The 24,709-nt window shown below is 41.5% G+C and overlaps 1 protein-coding gene across 2 annotated transcripts in view; it reads left to right on the top strand.

The window, feature by feature from the left end:
- Window positions 1–24,709, top strand: part of RHEB (Ras homolog, mTORC1 binding) — a 46,491-nt gene that overhangs the window by 12,355 nt on the left and 9,427 nt on the right. Inside the window, exons 2-3 of one of the 2 annotated variants that reach the window (XM_082472623.1) lie at window positions 13,857–13,928; window positions 19,424–19,491. The exons of the other annotated variant lie outside the window; for it this stretch is intronic. Of the exons in view, the coding sequence (XP_082328749.1) occupies window positions 13,857–13,928; window positions 19,424–19,491 (140 nt within the window). The remainder of the gene's footprint in view (window positions 1–13,856; window positions 13,929–19,423; window positions 19,492–24,709) is intronic. 2 annotated transcript variants of the gene reach the window in all.

Below are 24,709 nucleotides of genomic sequence, written 5' to 3'. Positions count from 1 at the left end.
AGCTGAGTCTGGCCCCCAGCCTCCCACCAGCGGAGGCAGCCAAGGGGTGACTTTAAGACCAGCAGAGGAGCCAGCCAAGCCCAGCCTTGATTGTAGTATCGGGAACAAATGAAATAGTTGTTGATTTCAGCCACTAAGTTTTGAGGTGTTTGTTACGCAGTGATTACCGAAACAGTAATTTTCTGCATTAGGGGTATGTGTGTGTATTCTTATATTTCTTGATATTTTTTCACGTGAGTTTGAGGATTTAGCTTCAGTAGTTGTTACTGTATATCATTTTCTTAGATTTCAAGTTAATATATTACATATAATTATTAGAATGTGAGACTAGGATTAAATGAAAATGTCTAGAATGTGGTTATGTAATAAGTCCTCAATAAATGTCATGATTATTACATAGCAGATATTCTGCATGTATCGATATTTTCATTTAATCTTCACAACTACCTATAAAGTATGTGCTGTTATTATATCTATTCTACAGTTGAGGAAACAGACCAGAAAAACTGCCAACTGTCACATAGCTAATCACTATCCTGTTATGCTTGGTAAAAAAAATAAATGTCTTCCCTTTTTAATACTTGTTTTAAAATCAAGTTTTGTCTTTCTCTATCTGACTTATTTCACTTAGTATAATACCCTCCAAGACAAAAACTGTATGCTATCACTTATATGTGGAATATAAAAAAATGCAACAGGGACTTCCCAGGTGGTCCAGTGGTAAAGAATCCGCCCTCCAATGCAGGGGACGCGGTTTGATCCCTGGTTGGGGAACTAAGATTCCACATGTTGCGGGGCAACTACGCCCGTGCTCCTCAACTAGAGAGCCCATGTGCCACAAACTACAGAGCCCACACGCCCTGGAGCCTGTGCGCCACAGCTGGAGAGAAGCCCACGCGCCGCAACAAAGAGCCCACGTGCCTCAACGAAAAGATCCCGCCTGCCGCAATGAAGGTCCCGCATGCCGCAACGAAAATCTGACGCAGCCAAAATTTAAAAATAATGATAAAAATTTTAAAAACTAAAAAATACAACAGAGTAGTGAATATAACAAAAAGGAAGCAGACTCACAGTTACAGAGAACAAACTAGTGGTTACCAGTGGGGAGACGGAAGGGCGGAGGGGCAACCTAGAGGTAGGGGATTAAGATGTACAAACTATTACGTATAAAATAAGCTACAAGGATATATTGTACAACACAGGGAATATAGCCAATATTTTATAGTAACTATAAATGGAGTATAACCTTTAGAAATTGTGAATCACTATATTATACATCTATAACTTAGGTAATATTGTACATCAACTACACTTCAATAAAACAAAGAAAAATCAAGTTTTATTGAGGTATAATTTATGTCTAATAAAGTTCCCATTTTTAAGTGTAAAGTTAGATGGGTTTTGACAGATTTATTCACCTGTGTAAAACCATTACTCCAATCAAAATAAAAAACATTTTCATCCCAAAAGTTCCCTCATACCCCACCCCACTCCCAGGCAAACACTGATCTGCTTTCCATTACTATCGATTAGTTCTTCTTGTTAAAAAATTTTGCATAAATAGAATCACACAATAAATACTCTTACTGTGTGACTTCTTTCAATTAGTATAATGTTTTGAGATCCATCCATGTTGTCACATATATAAGGAGTTTCTTTTTATTGCTGAGTAGTATTCTGTTGTATGCGTATACCATAATTTGTTTCTCCAGTCACTTGTTGTTTCCAGTGTTTCACTGCTAAGAATAAAGCTTTGATGAGCATTTGTTGTGTGTTTGTTGACACTGTCATTTCTCTTTGGTAAGCACCCCTTGGAATGGAGTTGCTGGGTCACATGTATGAAGTTTATAATTTTCTGAGCAACTACCAGTTTCCCAAAGCATTTGTGCCATTTTACACTCCACCAGCAACAAATGAGACCCATCCTCACTGATATCTGATATTGTCAGTTTTCTAACTCTTTAGCAGTACGGATGTGGTAGGCCATGGAAATTTGACTTTTCCCAATGACTAATGACATTGAGCATCTTTTCATATACCTCTTGACCATTTGTATATATCTACTTTTGTGAAGTGTCCAAGTGTTTAGCCTTTGTTATTGGGTTCTTTTTATTGAGTTATGTATTCTGAATAATAGTTCTTTTTCATATATATATAATATTTTCTCCTAGTTCCTGGCTTCCTTTTCATTTTCTTACGTTTCAAAGAACAGAAATTTGTAATTTTGTTAAAGCCCAGTTTATCAGTTCTTTTGTTTATGGTTTACTCATTTTTTTTTATCATGTAAGGAATCTTTGCCTATCTGAAGATCATAAAAATTTTCTCATGTTTACTTCTAGAAGTATAATTGTTTTAGCTCTTAAGTTCAGGTCTGTGATCCATTTCCAGCTAATTTTTGTGTCTGAGGTAAAGGTTAAGATTCTTTTTTAAACTTGAAGTACAATTTACATACAGTAAAATTTATCCCTTTTTGTGTATGGCTCGGTTTTAACAAATAAATACTCTATAGTTATGTAACCACAACCACAAGACACAGAACAGTTCCATCAACCCCGCACAATGCCCCTGTGCCCCTCTGTAGTCAGCCCTTACCCCCCTTCTGTTTTCTGTCCCTGTAGTTTTGTCTTTTCCAGAATGTAATATAAATGGAATCACATTTGAGATTTATCCGTGTTGTTGTGTCTATCAGTAGTTCATTCCTTTTTACTGCTGAGTAGTGTTCCTTTGTGTGGATTTAATATAATTTGTTTATCTAGTAACAGGTTGAAGGACATTTGGTTTGTTTCTACTTCGGGACAGTTATGAATAAAGCTGTTATAGGTATATGCATACAAGTTTTTGGGTGACCATAGTTTTCATTTCTCTTGGAAAAATACCTAAGAATGGGACTGCTGGGTCATCTGATAAATGTGTTTTATTTTTAAAAAACTTTTTCCAAAGTGACTGTACCATTTTGCACCCCATCCAAAGAGAACAGTTGTTCCACATCCTCTCCAGTACTGGTATTGTCAGTATTTTTTTATTGTAGACATTTTTAATTAGATGTGTTATATCTCACTGTAATTATATTTGCATTTTCCTAATGAATAATGATAAGCATCATTTCATGGGCTTACTTGCCTTTTTTTTTAATATAATTTGATTAGCAGCGGTTTTATTTTTTTTAACAAATTTATTTTTGTCTGCGTTGGGTCTTTGTTGCTGCACACAGGCTTTCTGTAGTTGCAGTGGAGCTGGGGCTACTCGTCGTTGCGGTGCGCGGGCTTCTCGTTGTGGTGGCTTCTCTTGTTGTGGAGCTCGGGCTCTAGGTGGACAGGCTTCAGTAGTTGTGGCACGCGGGCTCAGTAGTTGTGGCGCAGAGGCTTAGTTGCTCCGCGGCATGTGGGATCTTCCCGGACCAGGGCTCGAACCCGTGTCGCCTGCATTGGCAGGCGGATTCTTAACCACTGCACCACCAGGGAAGTCCTTACTTGCCGTTTGAATATTTTCTTTGTTAAAGTGTTCAAATCTTTTGCTCGTATGCTTAATCGGGTGGTTTTTTCATTGTTAAATTTTGAGAGTTTGTTATATATCCTGATTCATGCCCTTTGTCGGATAATGTGTTTTGCACATGTTTTCTCCAGGTCTGTGGTTTGTCTTTTCATCCCCTTAACAAGAATCTTTTGCTGACCAGTTTTAATTTCGATGAAGTCCAATATACCCTTTTTTTCTTTATGGATTGTGCTGTTGAAATCTTTCTTATTAACTCAAGGTCACAGAGATTTTCTCCTGTGTTTTCTTCCAGAAGTTTCATAGTTTAGGTTTTGCAGTTGGTCTGTGATCCATTTTTTATCCTGTACTTTTTATATGGGATATGGTCAGGTTCTTTCTCTTTAATATTGATATCCAGTTGTGTCAGCACCACTTGTTGAAAAAGACTGTTCTTTCTCCCTTGAATTGCCTTTGCACCTTTATCCAAAATCAGCTGATCATTTATATGTGTGGGTTTATTTCTGGAGCCTGTATTTTGTTCCATTAATCTATATGTCTGTTTTTATGCCAATACCACAATGTCTTGATAACTGTAGTCTCCTATTAAGTCTTGAAATCAAGTACATACTTGTTTCTTTTTTAAATTGTCTGAGGTTCTTGTTTCCCTTACAGATCAGTTTTTCCATTTTTTTCCTTTTTGGTTTGTATTAAATACCTATTTTGAAGCAGGTTAAAATGCCCATTTTTCATTTCTAGTCCATTTTTCAGAATTTCCTCCTGATCTCCCTAGTGTTTCCTCCTCTCACGTCCCTCTCCTCAGTAGAAATTCTCCAGTGGTTGTTCATCTTTTTTTTTTCTGGCCGCACTGTGTGGTATGCAGGATCTTAGTTCCCCAGCCGGGGGTCAAACCCATGCCCCCTGCAGTGGAATCGCAGAGTCTTAAGCACTGGAGCACCGGGGAACTCCCTGGCAGTTCTTTTTTAAAAAACACCACCACCACTTTCTAATCCTGTGGGGGGGAGGGGTGTACTTGACCTTTCACATAGGTGCCTTCCTTTCTGTTAAGATTACAGGATCCTTGTAGATGGCAATCAGGTGTATCATGCTGACATCTTTTTCAGAATTCAGGTGATCATAGAATCCTGTTATGGAATAGCATCAGTCGATGTGTGTGGACTGAAGGTGTACTGTGTTTAGTCATCACACGCATGAGGGTTCCAAGGCACAAAGGCATTAACTTCCCCAGAGACACAGCTGGGGTTCACACCGTAATCTGAATTCAAATCCTGAACCTTAACCCTCAGTCCTGTTTCTATTAATTATATTTCCTCAATGCCAGGATGTATTGTGGTTTTAATTTACTAGTGTGCTGTCATAACCCCTGCCCCGCGAAGCTGCCGTTAACAGATGATGTTTCTTAGAATAAATGGAGTCCTGGAAATGGGAAAAGTTGATTATTACATGGTGAATACTTTTTGCCCTGTGGCCATAACCACAGTTATTCCATTATTTACTTGAAATGTATTTTATGTGAAATAGTAGGAACTTATTTCAAAAGATGTTACCTGGATTTTTTTTAAACAGAGTATTTGTGAAAAAAAAGTTTTTTCATATTCACTTGGTCACGTTTAATCTGTTTTTTCGTAAGTTTTTTACAGTAGAAGCAATTCCTTGGAAAATCTCTGGGAACTCTGGGCATGTTTAGTTACAGTCTTCACAGACCTTTATAAGATTAATTTCACCTATTCCAATTATTCTGATGGCTGCTTTTTCTTAGTAATAGAGTTTTTGTGTGGTTGGGAATTTGGGATTACAGGTTGGTGTTTGAGTTGTTTTCCTCTTACTTCCTCTGCCCTCTTCCCATCTTTACTCACTCTTTTCTGTTGGGTTTTTTCACTGGCCATCATCTGGCCCCAGTCCACAATCCTTTTGTGGGGAGCTTGCTTGGTTCCTGGTAGGACCGTGTCCTGTCCCATTTGCCACCCCCATCCCAGACATGTAAAAAATATGACCCCAGTGCTTGGTCAGCAGCTTTCTTTAAGTTTCTGGCTCTGGCCTCTTCCAAGGATCATTCAAGTCAATTATTAGAAGGCATCACTGATGTTTGTTCCTTGAGAAATTTTTTTTATATATATAATTGTTTAATTAATTTATTTATTTATTTTTGGCTGCATTGGGTCTTCGTTGCTGCGCGCGGGCTTTCTCTAGTTGCAGCAAGCGGGGTCTACTCTTCGTTGCAGTGCGTGGGCTTCTCATTGCAGTGGCGTCTCTTGTTGCGGAGCACGGGCTCTAGGTGAGCGGGCTTCAATAGTTGTGGCACGTGGGCTCAGTAGTTGTGGCTCGCAGCCTCTAGAGCGCAGGCTCAGTAGTTGTGGCACACGGGCTTAGTTGCTCCGCGGCATGTGGGCTCTTCCCGGACCAGGGCTCGAACCCGTGTCCCCTGCATTGGCAGGCGGACTCTTAACCACTGCACCACCAGGGAAGTCCCCCTTGAGAAATTTTACTTCCAGATTGTGTCAGTTAAGAGTGGGTGTAGAGTCAAGTGATAAGTAATGTTTCTTAAAGCAGAGAAGACTCCTATCACTCTAAAATATGAATTTATCAAATAGAAGAGTGATTTGAGTGATCTTTATAAGAAGATACTAAAATTTTCAGTTCTATTGCAATAATATTGCAATCAGTTAGTATGCTTTTGACTGTGAAATAATTTGTCTCATGCTGGCTTAAAGAATAAGGTTTATTCATTCACATAAATGGAAGACTAGCGGTTGACTAGTCAGTCAAGTCAAGAACAGAGTTTCTTCCATCTCTTTTTTCCTGCCAGCCTTGACCTTGGTCCAGGGGTTCTCAAACCTGTGGCACATTGGAATCACTCAGGGATCTTTTTAACAATCCCCGTGCCCTGGCTGCACCTTGTAGTAATTAAATCAGAATTACTTGAGGGTGAGGCCCAGCCAGTAGTTTTTGGAATTCCCTCTGTGTTTCCGGAGTGCAGCTAAGTTTGTGAACCAGTGTTCTAAACTTTAGAACTTGGTTTGGAGATCAGTATCACCAGGGATCTTGGTAGAAATGGAAAATCCCACACCCCACCCCAGATCAAATAGATCAACAATCTACACTTTAACGTGGTCCCTAGGAGAACTGCTTATTCTTTAACATTAGGGAAGCCCTGCTTTAGAACACTGGTTTTCAAACTTCCAGATACGCTGGAATCACTGGAGGAGTTTGAAAAATACTGAGTGAAGCATGGGCCCCACCCTAGAAATTCTGGTATATAGGGGTTACCTGAAGTGTTACCTAGAATCTGGGTTTTGCTATTGCATCCTATAGTATTCAAGATGTTCATTTGTCCCCCGTTATTTCCTGTAAATTGGTAGTTAAATCTAGCAGTTTGGTCAGATTTAGGTGGTTTCTTTCTCTTTTTCCTTCCCCACCCTCCTTAAAATTGCTACTAGGAGACCCATAATATCTGGTTATTTCTCTTTTTGCGGCATTAATATCTGCTCCTCATCATTGCTTAGATCCATTCATTCATTAGTTTAAAAAATCATGGTAATTATTTGTTATGTTCCTTTGTTTACAAGGAATAGATACATAGTTCCTCCAATTTATTGCATTTATTGTGCTTTTTTATTTTAATATACTTCTCACTATTAGAATTTATGTACCAAGCAATTTCTGTTTGTTCGCTGATATATCCCAGCGCCTAGAACCATGCCTGGAACATAATAGCTGCTTAATAGCTATTTGAGAAATTAATGAATTAATCCATAGTCAGGGATTTGAAAACTCGGGATTCAGAATGGAATGAAATGTTACCAAGCTTGACACTGTTAAAAATACAGCCGTTGTGAGGCAGAACCAGGAGGAAAAAAGGTGTTTGGACAGGTTGGGGAGCGCATCTCCTTATTTTACAAAGTGAATAGTTCAGCTCTTCTGTCTGTAACTGATGAAGCTACAAGTCCAGGTTTCAGTGCGGGTAGTGTAACCATTTAGCTCCGGGGAACTGGAGGGGAGAGTAGACCACCTGCAGCTTGGTGGCTGTGCCAGCATCTGGTCCCTATGGAGGCAGACATCACAAAGTCACAACGTGCCTCTGGCCAATAGTTTCTTGGAATTGTTGTTATACGTTGCATGCTTCACTGTTCTTTGATTTCTTTTGTTAAGTGAAAGAGCTGCTGCTCTTCCTTAATTGCCTCTGTAGCTTTAGCCTCTATGTTCCTGACTTTTTACTTCAAGGCTCAAACCAGAGGCTACACACTTTTTGTCAGGTATTGTAGTCAGATTACTACCGGACATGCAGGTCACATGCATTCCCATGGTTGCGTTTGATCTGGGTTAGTGGGGTAGAGCTTTAAGCGACTGAGATCATTTTCTAGAGCATGCGCTCATCTCCGTGGTCAGGGATATAGCACCCAACGGCTGCAACACCCAACCAAGTCTTTCTATAGCACTGAGAGCAGAAGGGGAACATAAGTCAGGATGTACTCCCCTGGATTTTTAAACATATTTAATAAGTATGTCAGAGGCATGTGAGCAAACCAGATGGATTGGAGTTAAACCAGTAGAGAAATGAAGAATGTGTTTAGAACTGTTGCAGGAGGAAGGTTTGGAGGAGACCAGGAGTGGGGATGGGATGTAGAGCCCAGGAGCAGGGATGGGATGTAGAGCCCAGGAGCGGGGATGGGATGTAGAGCCCAGGGGCTGGAATCGCTTCTGTGGAAAGAAGGGTGTGCTGCCCGCTTCCTCTGCGCCGTGGTGATGATGTGAAGAGGGCCAGGCAGACGGGCTGCCGTTGCACAGCCCAGGGGCTCCCTTCACACTGTCTGACGTGCACAGAGCCAAGGCAAAGGTGAGTGGAAGACAGCGGTGTCACAGCAGTTACCTCTAAGGTTCAGCCTCAGCTTGTAGTCATGGCTGTGTCCCAGTTCCTGGCCCATGTTGTGTGTTCTTTAAATGCTTATGATCTGAGCTGCTGGGAGGAACTGGGGAATTTGGGAACACCCTGCAGACAGGGGGAGGTAGGTGATTTAGAATGGTCACATTTGAACTTGGCACCTGAGGGGGGAGTGGTAATTAAACTTTAGGGTGAAGCACATGAGTGGGGGCTTGTTAATACTCCTGCCTGGGAGGTTTGGGTGGGGCTTAGGAATTTGCAGTTGCAGTAGGTTGCCCTGGGATGCTGCTGGAACCACATTTTGCTGCTTTGTTGGGAAAGGGACACTCACAGAAAGGATTCCTAAAGACAGAGGACAGAGCCGGGAAAGGCCACAGCTCGAGAGTGGTTGCCAAGCCACAGGGTTGGGGGCTTTTCTGCAGCTGAGCTCAACAGGCTCACAAAAGGCCAAAGATGAGATTAAGATCATAGAATTTATCAGCCCAGAGAAAAGAAATTGACAGGTTCTGATAAAAGAGTAGTGCGTGGGGCACAGTGATTTATCTTGGGACTTAAACTGATCGGGAAGGAAGTGAACCGTGGTAGAGATTGGAGATTCAGGAGGCTCGTAGAGCAGGGTATATCTAACTTTTTGGGCTTCAGTCTGTAGTAAGAAATACATTGTACGTTGTGACCCAGTCATAAATGTTTATATAACTGAAAAGTTCCATGACGACTTTATTATTTGCAGTCCACTCTGGCGTTCCTATTTCTTTAAAAACGGTGCTGGTCCTAGCTCAGTATGTTGATTTCATGATCTGGTGGGATACAACCCCTGGTTTGAAAACATTGCTTCCAGAGATGGTCTGGATTAGGTGATGGGAGTCAGAAGGTGAGGACGCTGGGAAGACGCACCACCTGCTTATTGACTGGCTCGCGGGAGGTGGAGTGGTCTGGGTGTTTGCTGTCGTGCTCAGGAGGCGGTCGCTGAAGTGTGTGGAGGTGGTTATTATTGGTGGCAAGACCCGTGAGCTTGGAAGCTAAACTGTTAGTCAGTTCGTCTGCATGGACAAAGAAGTCCCATAAGGCCAGCTTAAGGGCTCAAGGTAAAAATGAAAGCAGTTCTTGGGATGCGTTGTATGCTAGGTGCGTGACGTTGGTCCAGTGGACCCTTCTGCCCAACGATGTGATAGCCCAGCAGATTGAGACCTACTCCTCCCCATTTTATCCCCGTGAACAAGTGACTGTCTGCTGTTCCAGAGGATGCTGGTTTCAGGGTGGGGAGTGATATATAAGTAAATTTTTTTCTTTATGGAGAATGAGCATGAAAAGTTGTTCAAAATTAATCTGAAAAGTATTAAAACGTTTGTATAAATAGTGCCTATTTTATAACAGTTGTGAAGTGTGAGAGGTTCAGTTAACAACCTTGAAGGTATATCTTCTGTTGTGAAAATACTGGGTGAAAAAACTTACTGTGCTAAATTACCATTGCAAAATATATATATATGACAATGCTGTTTTTACGTGGTAAAAGTTCAGAAGAAACTTTTTAAAAATAATTTTTATGACTTTTAAAACTAAGGCGGTTCTTAGTTTGGAGGGAAAATATTTGGAAGTTAATTGTGGGATATTGAGATATATTTTCAAACCTCTTACAGTACTGTTATAAAACGAGTGAGTTATGTCTGTGTTGATAAACACATCTGGGCACGTGCTGCTTTTCCGTTTATTTCAGATCACTCCTATATTGCTTTCATATGACATTTCTCCAAAGAGTTGATCTGGAGTTGAGATTCTCTTCAGATTGTACAAATTAATGCACCTTTCGAGAGCATGATCATTGTTGAAACATGATCATACCTAGTGTTTAAGAATCTGAATTTGATAAGGACAAAAGCCAAATAAATGTATGAACTTATTATGAGGGGAAATTTTTAAAGGTGCTCAAGTAAAGAACATAATTTGCTGTAGATCAACAAAGTCTTTTGTAGCTGCTGCAAGCAAACTGCTTGCGAAACTTGACCAAAGAGCTGAATTGCTGCTTTGGAGGATGAGGATGGTAAGGACGTCTCTGAAAGCCAGAAATTACTAGAACCAGGACTGAGAACACTATGAGCAGTGGGCTTTATTTACGAAGAATAATTATCGTTTAGTGCTGACTTGTGAAGATTTCGGCACTAGTTGTCTTCTGTATAATTCTCCTTTTTAATGGAAACCGTAGAAAACCACTGTATCAAGTCTGCAAATGTAGCCTCCCTGTCCCTCCTTAATTTAAGGAATTAATGACCTCCCTTAGGGGAGAGTCCAAGGATGAGAGACCCAAGGGAAACCTAGCTTTTCTTCAGTCCTGCTTCTGCTAATGAATAATCCCTTTTTCCGAGGACCGATCTGATTGAGAAGTCCAGCTTGCCCCCTGAGGAACTGCAGTTTTAAATCTGGTGTCCCAGTTACTTGTGAAGGTGATAGTTTGCTGTCAACCTGCATTGTGATTTGGGTTGAACTACATCGTCTGCTTTTGCCAGACTAATTACTTGTGTTTTCAAGTTAAATGTCCATTTAGCCTGTCAGATAATTTATGCCCTTTATAAAGGTACAAATGAGGAACTCTTCTTGGGATATGTGCCAATAATTGTATCTTTAAGTGTGGTCCAGTTGTTATCTATAACTCCTAACTCCGTCTTTGCACTTTATCTCATGCTGTCTTGTTTACTGTGTGTAACTTGCTTTTGGTTGTGGCTTCTGAAATTTCACTCGAGAAGTCCTGAGGCTCTTCTCCCCCTCCCCTCACCCCTACAAGTAAGGCTGTTGAGACTTAGCTGGTGCCGGTACATGATGGTTCATTACGGTATAATCCAGTGTTCGCTACCGGTTTCCGTCCTCTTTGGGGGAACGTAGTATGTATATCACACCCTCTTTCTTTCACTATTTTTAATCCAGTTCTGCTTTTTAAAAGTTTTCAAAATCATTTTTAATTCCTTTTGTTTTTTAATTCTTCAAAAGCTCTAAAGAAGTTTATTTTCTTTCTAAAATTTTTCAGTTTTGCTAACTTACAAGAGAGGGTTTTTTCCCTTGCTGCTTTCATTACATAAAATAGCTTTGCTGTATTTTGAGCTAAATGCTCCTTTATGGGCTAGCTTATATAACATGGTTTCTTTTGAACACAGTCCGTTTGAAGTGTGTGGCGTTCCTGGATTACCACGGTATCCCTGTGTCACAGGCAGGCCCGTGCTTGGACACCAACACAGACTAGAACTGTGTTTCCTAGTCATGTGTGTAAATGGACATTTTCTGTAGTATCTGAGGGTGAGCGTGCCCTTCGGAGGTCTGAGCCCACATGTCTACAGTGTGTCGGGCACTGCGCTGGTCTTGGTAGACTAATTAGTGAAAGAAGAGAATTTTAGATAACTTTAAGCACTAAAAAGAAATAAAACAAGATGGCTATGAGAGCGTGACTGTTAGGGAGCTGGCGCCACCTTCGGTTGGGCGGTCTCGGGGAAGGGACGTTTGAGCTCAGGCCAGAATAACGATAAAAGTGAGTCTGTACATTCAGAGATGCGGGGTGGCTGGGACAAAGGCACAAAGGCGGGCAGGAACTTGGCAGGGACAGAAGGATGTGACTGGAGCCTGGGAGGGCCCGGGAGGAGGAGGGAGGGCAGCAGATGAGGTAGGGAAGGGGGCAGAGCAGGGCACCCGCGGGGAGAGCCCGGGGCTCTGGGCAGGGTTAGGAGCTGGGGGTTATTCTGATGGCGGTGAGGATTTTAAGCAGGGAAGTAACGTTTAATTTTCAAAAGCTCTTGTAGGCTGCTTTGTAGAGAAGGATTTCAGTTGTTTGTCATTCTGGAGACGCTCTGAACGGTGCTTAGCTGCTCATGAGGAGCGGGCAGGCCTGCCAACTCGGGGCTCTTCTCGTTGTCTCCCAGCAGCCCCTACTTATAAGCTCGTAATTTGAGTGTATGGGGACTGCCTTTGGTGTGAAAACACTGTGCCCCCCGTGGACCGCACCTCTCCGTGGTCTGGAGGAGGACAGGCCCAACCCAAACCCCAGGAGTGTAAAACTCGTGTTACCAAACCTCTCTCCTTGGCTCTCCCTGCACCTCCTTTGAGATGGAAGTTCCGTGAGATACGGCGAGCATGTAGTGTGTGTGCTACATAATGCTCTGAGGGCGCGGAGAGAAGGAAGGGTTTGGGGTGAAATTAGGGAGGGGCCACTTCCTATTTCCTGCTGATAAAATCAGTCTGCGCTTCGTATTCGCCCCACATCCGGGGGTCAACCAACCTCGGATGGAAAATATGGCGGGCGGGGGGCAGAAAGTTCCAAAATGCAAAACTTGAATTTATTGCACACTGGCAACTGTTTACATGGCATTTACATTGTATTATTGGGTATTATAAGTAATCTAGATATTTAAAAGTATGTGGGAAAATGTGCTAGGTTATATGCAAATACTACGCCTTTTTGTTTTATTATTGTGGTATAGTTGATTTACAACGTTGTGTTAGTTTCAAGTGTACAGCAAAGTGATTCAGTTATACATATATATTATTTTTCATATTCTTTCCCATTATGGTTTATTACAGGATATTGATTATAGTTCCCGGTGCTGTACAGTGGGACTTTGTTGTTTATCTGTTTAGCAGTATGTATCTGCTAATCCCAAACTCCTAATTTATCCCTCCCCCCACCTTCCCCCTTTGGTACCCATAAATTTGTTTTCTGTGTCTGTGAGTGTGTTTCTGCCTTGTAAATAAGTTCATTAATACCGCACCGTTTTATGTAAGGGACTTGAGTATCCTCGGGTTTTGGTGTCTGAGGGGAGGGATGGCTGTAATGTGGCCTGTGTTGTTGCAGGGTGTCTTCACACGGAACCCGCTAATAAAGTCCTCCAGGAGAAATTTACTGACAACAAGGGGGTGAGAACTTGGGGCTCTGGTTCTTGATTTGTTAACACACAGGCTCAACTATTACTGGTGATTGTGTGAAGTCAGAGCATTTCTTTATTGTCTTCTGTGTGCCAGACATTGTGAGGCCTTCAATACTGAATGATTGAGAGAGAATGTCTACCTTCAAGAAGTTTTAAAAACCGACTTTTATCACATATTTTCAGATTATCCTCTTTAAAAACTACTTGGTAACACTTATAACAGCCATAAGTGAAAGAGCCCAAAGCAACTGATCATGCTTTATTAATTTCGAGTTCAAAATTAATAGCCAGATTTCAGGGACACCAGAGGAAATTAACTTAGCTTAAACCTTATTTAAGAGTTTGTTTAGTTGTTTTTTTTTTTTAAGAGTTTGTTTACTTTTGACAAACTATGTGGTATGCGTACCGGTCAGTACTGTTTGTTAATGTCACAGACCTGTGTAATTCATAATAGCGTAATTGCTTAAATTCCTGTAGTATATATGGAATTTATTTCCATTTAGAGTATTTCTTGGTAAAATAGTAGAATTAAAGTTTTTTTTACCTTAATATGCCGGTGCGTACTCAGCTATTGCTCTCTCTTACAGGGAAATCCTCATTGACGATTCAGTTTGTCGAAGGCCAATTTGTTGATTCCTACGATCCAACCATAGAAAACAGTAAGTATTGTCTTCAAGGATTTATAAACTGAGAAGCCTGCTTTTTGCCTACAAACAGCCACCCACTGTATATTCCTGGAGGCTTTGATTGCAGGGGGTATTCAGTTAAACCTATAGATCTCCAACTGGGGGCCCAGAAAAGCTTCCAAAAGCTGTACCCACTTTACACTGAATTTTATTCAGTGTCCAGGTCCCACCATCTAGAAATTGTTGCTCATCTCCATCGGAACCCAGTTTTACATTGGAACCTCATATTAGAGATGCTGCTTTAAGAAAACAAGTAGAGAGCAGAATCTTTTTTTTTTTTTTTTTTCCTTCTCCACAGTAGCCCTTTTTAGGGATTCCAAGCTTAAAAAGAAGGGATGAACACACTCCGGATCCTTTGTACCTTACTCTTGTAGAGGCGCTAGTCCCCCGGCCCTTTCTAGTTCTGAAGACTTGAGAGGGGGCTGTGCAGAAGTGAGCTGTCAGGGATTGGAGAGAGCCCTCGCCGCATTTTCTGAGAGGTTGGCTCCAAAGCCTATTGGCATCTCAGGCCACTTGCAGGAAAAAGCACCCAAGACCAGAACCAGGCACAGCCTTTACCTCGTCTAGTTTCAATCCGTGGTTTCAGAATCTTCCTGAAGGATTCTAGGACTAGGACACAAGTCTTGATTCTAGGGATCATGGAAGAGAACCTGAAACACTTCCATCCAGGGAAGCTGGTCTTGTTTTGTGCTATCTTAGAACCCTAGGTAGGCCCTGGAACCAGTCTTCTTAGGTTCTGGGCACCAGGACTTACCTAGGATTTATCACCAGGAGCGCATAGATTTAAAGGTGGGATTCGTCAAACCCTGATTGGCATGTTAGACATGAAGCCGACTTAACAGCCAGGTTCATGGAATTTAACAGCTTTCACAGACTTCACCTGCCCAAAGCTTGCAAGAGAGAGACTTAAAAAGGAGCTTACAGCAGGGGGGTGGACAAACTATGGCCTGCAGGTCACAAAGGCCCCACTGCCTTTTTGTACAGCCCATGAGCAAAGAATGGTTTTTACATTTTTAATATTTGAAAAGGAATAATGTTTGTGACATGTGAGTGTTCTGTGAATTTTAGATTTCAGCACCCTAGAGGTTTATCAGAACACGGCCCTGCTTGTTCCCTTACACTATACCGTCTATGGCTGTCTTTGCTCTACCGTAGCAGAGCTGTTGAGTAGTTGCCGCAGAGACCATATGGCCCACAAAGCCTAAAATAGTTACTGTCTGGCCCTTTTCAGGAAGGGTTTGCCAGCCTCTGGCTTAAAATATTAAGGTGTCCTGGCGTGCTGGTGGCAGGGAAGGAAAGCTGTTGGTTGCTAAACTAACTCTGGGAAGAGAGTTTGAAGTAACCCCTGCCGGTGTCAGGAAGGAGGGGTCCTGACCGCATGCGGTGTTGATTTGTTAGCCGGCACATGATAGTCTGCAGGTGTGAGAGGCAGACTCATTTTAATGCTACCTGAACAAGTTTGGTTGTCCGCCACTGGGATAAGAACATAAGAAAGCCGTGATCTTGCCCTTAATATTTGCTGTATGTAGCAATTTTTAATTTTGTGTCCTTAAAGAGATAAGGCTCATTTGGGAATTTTAGTCATAGAACAGTAGAAGAGAGTTTTCCTGGTAAGCTCTGCCCATAAAAGTGGTTCTTAGGATTGTGTATCTTTGTGCTATTTAAAATCGAGTTGGAAGGAGAGTCATGGTGTTGAATATAAGTACATTTTCTTTATATGTAAGGAATGGACCCAGTGAAAGTACAACTTTATTACCTTGATAGTATCTCAGAAGCAGAATGATATGACCCTACTTTGAAGCCTGTCAGCATCAACTTTAATCATGATTTTAATGTTTACCTATCTAATACTTACTGTTAAATAGTAAAGAATGAATTAACAGTATTTGTTAAATCTTTAGGCAAGGGCAGAAATGACTGTCAGAGTATGTGAATCCCTTAAAAGTTCATGAGACATATACAGACATCACGTTCCATTTACCAGGCTTCTGACCGTCTAACACAGGGCAGAAACCCTTCCTCCACCCTTTCCCCCATGATTTAGTAGGAAAACATTGTTCAGAGATAACAAGGAATGAGAAAGGGAATGGTATCATAAACTCATTGCTAGCAACATAAATGAATGGGTAGTTTTATGGTTTTAAAAAACACAGTACTCTGTAAATCTGGGGATTCTTTTCACACTTAACTTTATAATACAGAACAGGTTGTTTCTATCAAACGTTCAGTAGTAACACGTCTCTGAAGTATCACTGCAAAAGCAAAAATGCTGCGACTATGTCATCTTTTAACATAGGGGTATAGGAGAATAATATCAATGAAACCATAATGATATTTTCTAGTTTGGGGAAATTTCTAGACCAAATACTGTTATGCAGATGTAGCTTTTTTATATACTGTAGTGTATAAACAACTCGTTGCAAACTAAATTGATATGATGAAATTTAACTAATGGTGGTTTATAATTTAAAGGAAAAAATAGCAGCAGTTCACAGTTTCTGCCATCTCAAGGTAGCCCTGCTGATGAATTAATAAAGCTGCTCTCAGAAAGTTGGGGAATTCTCATTAGGAGTTTGGCAGCATTATCAAGCATTGCATGGTGGGTAGACTTCTCAGTAGGATATGAATTAGGAGTTCTCAGTACACTTTAGTAATGCAAATCTTACTTTGTGAATATCCAATTTTAGAAATCTCTTACTACCTTGCTTATTAGTAGGTTTAACTAGTAAGTGGCTATTAGTCTGCTTAGGGCAGTCTCAGGGTTTTAGGTTGGAAATTGGATTAATTTCTCCAGCGATTGAAAAAGGGAGGGAGAGAGGAAAGTGATACCCGGAGAGAGCCAGCTTTGCCTTTCTACACAAGGAGGGCGTAGGAGAATCTGTTCCTGGTTTATGGAACTGACAGACATACCTCTCATTACACTTCCCTTTTTTCTATAGTAACAAGAAGAGGCAGTTTTCCTGTGGCAGATGGAAGGTCTTCAATTTCATTTCACTGCCATGTGTAGGAGGATTTACATCCTTTTTATATGCAACGAAATACTAAAACGTTTATTAATATCTTATTTCTTGTATGTCTCTTCCCTCACTAGCCAGTACTCCCCCAGCCTCCTTGGCTGAATTTTCGTGTTTTTCTGACCCGGCATCACAGGTGCCCCTCTGGCTCTCCCTGCACTTGCTTTCTTGTGACCCTCGCTCTCCAAGAACTTGCTTGGCTCACCACAGCCCCCAGCCTCTCCTCTCCCCTGAACTGGTATTTCGTGGGCTTTCCAACTGAACATACCTAAACCCAGCCCCTGCACCCTCCCCCCCACCCCGTGCTGCTCCTCCAGGCTTTCCCTCTGTTGATGGATGGTAAATCGTGCGTTTGTACTTTGGAATCACCCTGATCCCCTTTCTCTCGCACCTACTTCCAGTTGACCAGAAAATTCTTCGGGTCCTACCTGTGCAGCACATCCAGAACCCAGCATTTCTCACGCCTCCGTCTCCGCCCCGCTAGTCCAGGCCACCGTCATCCTTCCATCACGATAGTCTACGTAGCCACTATATTGTGGGCTCCTACTGATGTCCCTTAGCCACTTTTGTCCGTTTCAGTTATTCACAGCATAGCCAGAGTGATCTTTCTAAAATATAAATCAGACCAGGTTACTCCGTGCTCAAAACCCTTGGTTTTCCCGTCACATTCTGAATAAAAACCTGCGGTCCTCACCGTGTCCTAATAACGTCTCCTGCCTCGTCTCCAGCCGTTCTCTCTCAGGCTCAGCTGCTTTGCCTTCTCACTTTTCCTTGCCTTTCTTACTTCTTCACTTGCAGTTTAGGCTCTGCCTGGATGCTTCTCACAGAGAAGATACCTGACTGTGTGTATGTCTTGTTTGCCTCTCTGTCTGCTTCTTCCTCCTTTTACTGGGATGTCAGCTCACCGAGGTCAGAGACTGCAGTGTCTCGAACACCTAGAACAATGCTGGTGGTGATCATAGGCGCTCAAAAAATAGTTCTTGAATGAATGAATGTTTTGTTTCAATAATCTTTTCACAATAATTCCATGACACTTCATAACCACAACTACTTAGTTCTAATTGAAGGTTACAGGTTTGTTGCTCACCAGCGTTCCTTACAGAATTTTCATCGAGTCTAAGACGCACCTTTGATCTTACCTGACTGAGGTGTCGATGGGCAGGTTTCCACCCAGGAACATCATGACTGCCCCCTGGCCGATGGTGATCAAGAGCACCGTCAGGGCACTAAGCGTCCCAAGTTCCGAGAGGTTACAACGTGGGGAAAAAAAATTCCAATAGAATTTCTTTCTTAGAAAGGATGAAAACAGTTTATATTGGGTACTCCCTATCTTGATATATTCTCATTCAGTTTTCATCTAGTTTGACTATTTCATTAAAGTGATAATTTTCAGAAAGGGCACAAGAATGATATAAAGTGTGGCAATTGGCTTGAGTAGTCTGGTCTGTAATTTTCACTCCCCTGATTCTAGCAGCCCTGCCCACATCAGAAAAGTATGGTGCTGGTATGAGTATCTTTGATTATTGCTTCTCTTTCAGCCATCCTTTCTCTCCCAGTGGAATTCATCATTCAGATAAGATCTTTCTCTCCTCCTTGTTAAGGGTTTTCTCCCATGATTTTCATCTGTCTCTTTTTGCTTTCTCTTTTGTCTGTGGGACAAAGTGGGCAAAAGTGGGTCCTCTCTCAGCTGTTCAAGGGATAGATTCTGTTGCCCGGCGCCAGTCAGATTTGAAGACTCATTGTGAGTCAAGATGGTTGGGACGGGGTGTTTGGAGGAAATCTGTTCCATTTCATTATCAGGGTTCCAGATGGTTACTTTTTAATATCCTGTTACTATTGATAGTTCTTTCCTCTCCATTTGTTTGAAGTCTGTCTCCTTAGAATTGTGGATTTTCCCCCAGATAGGGAAAGGTTGTTGTGACAGGTTGCTTGCATCTTTCAGCTAAGTGGAGATGATGGCTTCACACAGAACATGTTTTGTTGCTGTCCTCTCAATAAAATTGCTAATTTTCTAGGTACTGAAAGTTCTTAGCACTTCAGTTAATATCAGCTCTTCGTGCTCTGGCACCAGACTTGCTATAAATTAATGACATGTTGTGTGCTTTTGGTTCATTCTAGAACTCAGACTTTATGTAATATATTTCACTTTTTCACAAGAGGAAAAGACTGTCCACAGCTAGAGCATTCAGATCACTTTTATAAGATTGGAAGCGTTGCCTACTTTGTTTCTTTGAAAAAGCTTCAAGGTTTACCCAACATTGGTTTTAGTCAGCGTTGCTTAGTTAAATAATGGAAGTAAGGAACAATCTATAAACTCAGATATTCTCTTTTGTTTTGTGGGATCTTTTTATGAGATTACTAAGGACTCTGCTTAATTGGTTGTCATTGTTTGAGCTTTCAGTGATCCAAATTTCACGTTTTTCTAGCTAATATTTAATTTCTTTTTCACTGTAGCTTTCACAAAATTGATCACAGTAAATGGACAAGAATATCATCTTCAACTTGTAGATACAGCTGGGCAGGTAAGTGTGTCAGAATCCCATATAGCACACCCGACAGTCCTAGCCCTGCCACTGACGCTTAAACACAATGGCACTGCCAAGAAGACCCCTAGTGATTTATGTGTGTTGGGATATTAACAGGCTGTCTACTTTGTCTTTTCTAAGATATTTACGGAAGTTTTTCAAATAATTAACTTGTTTTTCTACTGTAGAATGGTTTTAAATATATTCATCATAACATTGTGAAGGTTTATATTTATTAAAGGTTAGTTGTTTTCTATTTTCTAAAGGTTGATTCTGTATCAGAGAATCACATTAGCCCTTTTCCTCCCTTTGTAATATGTATCCTCCTACGTTAAGAAGAGAAGTTGATCTTTTCTAGGGGAAAGGCCTGGGAAAGGCATAGGGTAGAAATGAGCTGGTTGTATTGGATATATTATAGGATTACAAGATTAAAGAGTGTCGATTTGATTTGCTAGACAGTAACTGCCAAAGGTGAGTAACCCCCAAAAAAGGTATGCACAGGTTAATGTGGCAGTGATGTGGGGACTGGATCGCCAGAGGAATTGACTGGAAGCAGAGGATGAAAGAAGTTAAGAGAACCTGAAGGGAGCCAAGAGAACCCTTTTGACAGCTCACCTTCGCCATTCCGTGCCACTCAGTACTGCTTTTACTAGAAACCATTTTGTTCGGCTGAATTTATTACTGTTGACTGGAGGGTGGGGCACGTAAAGAAGCTGGGATGTCACCTTGCATCTTCTAACCGACAAAGGATCAGACTAGCAGGAGGGTGAGTGTAGGGTAGACTGGTCTGCCGTGTTAAATGGAGGCTTTTTTCTGGAACCTGGGGAAACTGGCATAGACCTAGAAAGATGTGGCCTGTCTTGCAGATTTGGAATGAACTCCCTCTGCTTTATATTTTGAAGTGAACGTAGAAGGAAAGTGTAACCCCCCTAGTGAAGCAAGAAAATAGCTGTATTGGGTCGTTTTAGCACTGGAGGAACCCTGGAGTTTCCATTCTGGAAGCTTCAAATAAAATAAGTCAAATGTGTATGTCAGAGAGCTATAACATAAGTCATTCACTCCACATCCGCGGTGGATGTGCTGGGCTTTCGTCTTCAGACTCATGGTGGTTTTCTTGGAGCAGAGCCATCCTAGGCTTTTACTCTACGGGGTACCTGCCTATTGATAGAATGGGAGCCTGTTGGAACAAGGGAAATAACAGAAGTCTCCATTAGCGATTGACGACATAGAGGACGCAGCTTATCTTAGAAGTTAGTGTAGGAAGAGCCTCTGGGGTAGGACCTTGTTCTGGATTCTTAGTGTTGGTATTTTTTATAATAGTTCAGGCAATTGTGTAATTTATTACCTAAAACAAGACACTTCTAAGAGTGAAGGGGGACACTGGTAACAGGCTGGGACAACAGGTATGAGCTGAGAGTGTCCTGGGTGAAGAAATACGGGAGTCTGACATCAAGATTTCGGTTTGGGACTTCCCTGGTGGCGCAGCGGTTAAGAATCCTCCTGCCGTGAATTCCCTGGTGGCGCGGTGGTTAGGAATCCTCCTGCCAATGCAGGGGACACAGGTTCGAGCCCTGTTCCGGGAAGATCCCACACACCGCAGAGCAACTAAGCCCGTGTGCCACAACTACTGAGCCTGTGCTCTAGAGCCCGTGAGCCACAACTACTGAGCCCATGTGCCGCAACTACTGAAACCCACACGCCTAGAGCCCGTGCTCCACAACAAAGAGAAGCCATCGCAGTGAGAAGCCCACACACCGCAATGAAGAGTAGCCCCCGCTTGCCTCAACTAGAGAAAGCCCACGCGCAGCAACGAAGACCCAACGCAGCCATAAATAAATGTATGTATGTATGTAACAATTTTTTAAAATCCATTAAAAAAAAAAAGAATCCTCCTGCCAATGCAGGGCACACGGGTTCGATTCCTGGTCCAGGAAGATTCCACATGTCGCGGAGTAGCTAAGCCCGTGTGCCACAACTACTGAGCCTGCGCACCTAGAGCCCGTGCACTGCAATGAAGTGCCGCAACTAGAGAAAGCCCGCACGCAACAATGAAGACCCAAAGCGGCCAGAAAAAAAAAAAGATTTCGGTTTGCTTTTATATCTTTGTTTTGAATTTTCATTAAGCTTGTGGAAAGTAAGGGTAAGGATGCAGATTGATAAATCACTTTCACGTAATGTAACTATAGCAATTCATTTTATAATAGGCCAGAAGGAGAATCAGTATTTCGTAGTTGTTTGGAGCGTGGGCTCTGCAGTCAAACTGCCTGGATTTGAATCCTAGGTTTTCTTACTAACTCACTGAACTTGAGAAAGGTAACAGACTTTTCTGTGCCTCATACGTTTCATCTGTATAATGGTGATAACTGTGGTGCCTGCCTTCACAGGATTGTTATATGTTTTAGAGGCGATTTATGAGCTTCAAGAGAACTTGATCCTTACTTGTAGTTCTTTGATGCCACTGAGGCTAGAGCAGTGGCCTAGCATGGAAACTCAGTTGAGGTTCACAATGTGAGTGGGAGTCGTGCAGGAGTCTCTTATACTTGGAGGAGAGCTGTCCTTGAAAACATTTCTCTGGAGAGAAATTTCTTTATATTGACTCTCCTTATGAAAATAGAACGTGTGTTCCTCAGAGATTCTGTTTTGCTCTAAAGCATAAATGTACACTTGGACATCACACACCTTTAACTGTTTTAATGATAGAGCAATATAAAGAATGACCCCAAAAGGATCAGAGCTCTCAGGGAATGAGTGTACAGTGTGAGTATGCAAAGAGCATAGGTTAATTCCTGGCTCTGCTGTCTCGCTCTTTTGGGCTTTGTTACCGCTGGCTAAGAATATTTAGAGAATTTTTGCACAAAATATATTCAGATTTAGTTACTTTGAATAATTTGTTCTCATTGCAGCTAATAGTTCCAAAAGGCTATATTCACAGTTGGGAGACCGTAAAAGGTTATGCTGGTATTTGCAATTCACGATGGTGCAACAGGGGTGGTATTTCCTTATGCCACGGTCCTGCCCTTGTTCTGTAGAAATTGGATGAGATAACACTTATATTTACTGCTCTAAGAACTGTTTTTAAATCGGATTCATATCATGGGGTTGAGACTGCCGGTAGCAAGGAAAAATGATTATGATAGCAAGTGCTGTTCATTTAGCAGTTTATTTTACACAGCTGATTTAATTGCCCAGCTAGGGGTGATAATGAGCAGAGTGAGTGGATTATTTTTAGTTTGCTTGAAATATTTTGTTTTGACCTAATTTAAGTAAACTCAATGACAAGTGACTCAGAGACGGTCAATTTTACTGTCAAATTCCCTTTTAAAAAAAAAGTTTTAAATTCATTTAAAAAATAATAATAATACATGTACATGTTATAGAAATAAAATAACACAAAAAGGTAAATAGTCAAAATTAAATCTTTCCACTGCAGCTATCTTAGCTCCACTCCGCCAACAGGAACCCATTATCAGTTTCTAGTAAATGCTTCCAAGCTGTTTTATACGTGAACATGCAAATATAGTTTTAAACTATTTTTTTCTTTTCTACACAAAAAGTAGCGTGTCTCTATATCTCCATCTTGGAGGTTATTCCGTATCAGTGTATACGGGCTCTTTTCTTCCCCCCATGGCTGCATAATGTCCCATTGTTTGGATACATCGTAATTTAACTGTTGATCAGCAGTTAGGTTGTTTGCAGTCATGCCACCACCAGCAGTGCCACAGCCAGTATCTTGTGTTACTTTAGAAGGATGGTATGTATGTAAGAAAATGTCCTGGGTGTGGGATTGCTGGACCATAGGGTCACATTCTTGGCAGCAGTGAATAGGCGTGCCTGTTTCCCTACACCCTCGCCAACACGACGGGTTACCACATTTTTTTGATATTTGCCAATCTGCTGGGTGAAAAAATAGTATCTCAGTGTCGTGTTTTTCTTCTTATGAAGGAATTTGATCATATTTTCCTGTGTTTGAGGGCATTTGTATTATATTTCCTTTCTGCACATTATCCTGTCTATTCATGTACTTCGCCCTTGTCTATTGGGAGGATGGTCTTTGCTTGTTGAGTTGAAAGATCTCTTAATGTGTGAAGAAAATTAGCACTAGAAAATGAGCTGCGGAACTTCCCTGACGTTCCAGTAGTAAAGAATCCACCTTCCAACGCAGGGGACGCGGGTTCAATCCCTGGTCGGGGAACTAAGATCCCACATCCGTGAGGCAGCTAAGCCTGCATGCTGCAACTACTGAGCCCACATGCCTCAACTAGAGAGCCCGTGTGCTGCAAACTACAGAGCCCGCGCACCACAACTAGAGAGAGAAAACCCGCACGCCGCAACTAGAGAGAAGCCTGCATACCACGACAAAAGATCCGATGCGCCGCAACTAAGACCCGACGCAGCCAAAAAAATAAAAATAAATAAATAGATATACCTTGTAAAAAGAAAATTAGCTGCAGGGTTCTGTTTTATTTTCAGTCCATCTTTTGTTTATGTTTTTTGTTTGGGAGGTTTTCAGCCATGAAGAACATCTTCATTTTCATGTGGTTGAATTTATTAATCTCTTTTTAACCAATACTAGTTTTTTAAAATTCTCCCATCCACTATGTACCTAGTTTCAGTTTTCATCTTCAGATCTTTTATTCCTCTGGAATACATTTTTGCTAAGGTTTGAGGTAGAGATCCAACTTAGCCATTTCCCCCCAGATGGCTCTGCATTTGTTCCCTGTACATTTTGTTGAGGGTTACTTTTTTATCCTTACCGGTTTGAAATGCCAGTATTATCATATACCTACTTCCCATGACTATTTGGGTCTTTGTAGATTTCCCTGTCTGCTCCATTCATGAGCTAGTACTGCACTATTTTAATTACCGTAGCTTTATGGTTTCCACCCACCTGCCTCTACAGTTGCTATTCTTTCTCCGGAAGTATACTTTTTATCAGGATTATGTGCCATTTGTATATTAATTTAGGATTAATTAGTGGATATCCTTATGATTCTACATATTCTTGCTGAAGACCCTGGCACACTCTTCCGCTGATTTAACTCTTTTATCTCTTGGGAGTATTTTAAGAGTTTCTTCAGATGGATCACATACTTTTATTTTCTTAGGCTTATTACTAGGAATTTTGTCCTTTTTGGTTGCTTTAAAGCTGAGGGTCTTTTTCCTCTGTTATACTTTCTATTTTTTACACTGTACTTCTTGAATATGATTATCCTTT

The sequence above is a fragment of the Balaenoptera physalus genome (genome assembly GCF_965194825.1).
Source record: "Balaenoptera physalus genome assembly, chromosome: 8".
NCBI lineage: Eukaryota > Metazoa > Chordata > Mammalia > Artiodactyla > Balaenopteridae > Balaenoptera > Balaenoptera physalus.
The sequence above is the reverse complement of the archived record's forward strand: the minus strand, read 5'-3'. Positions and strand labels throughout refer to the sequence as shown.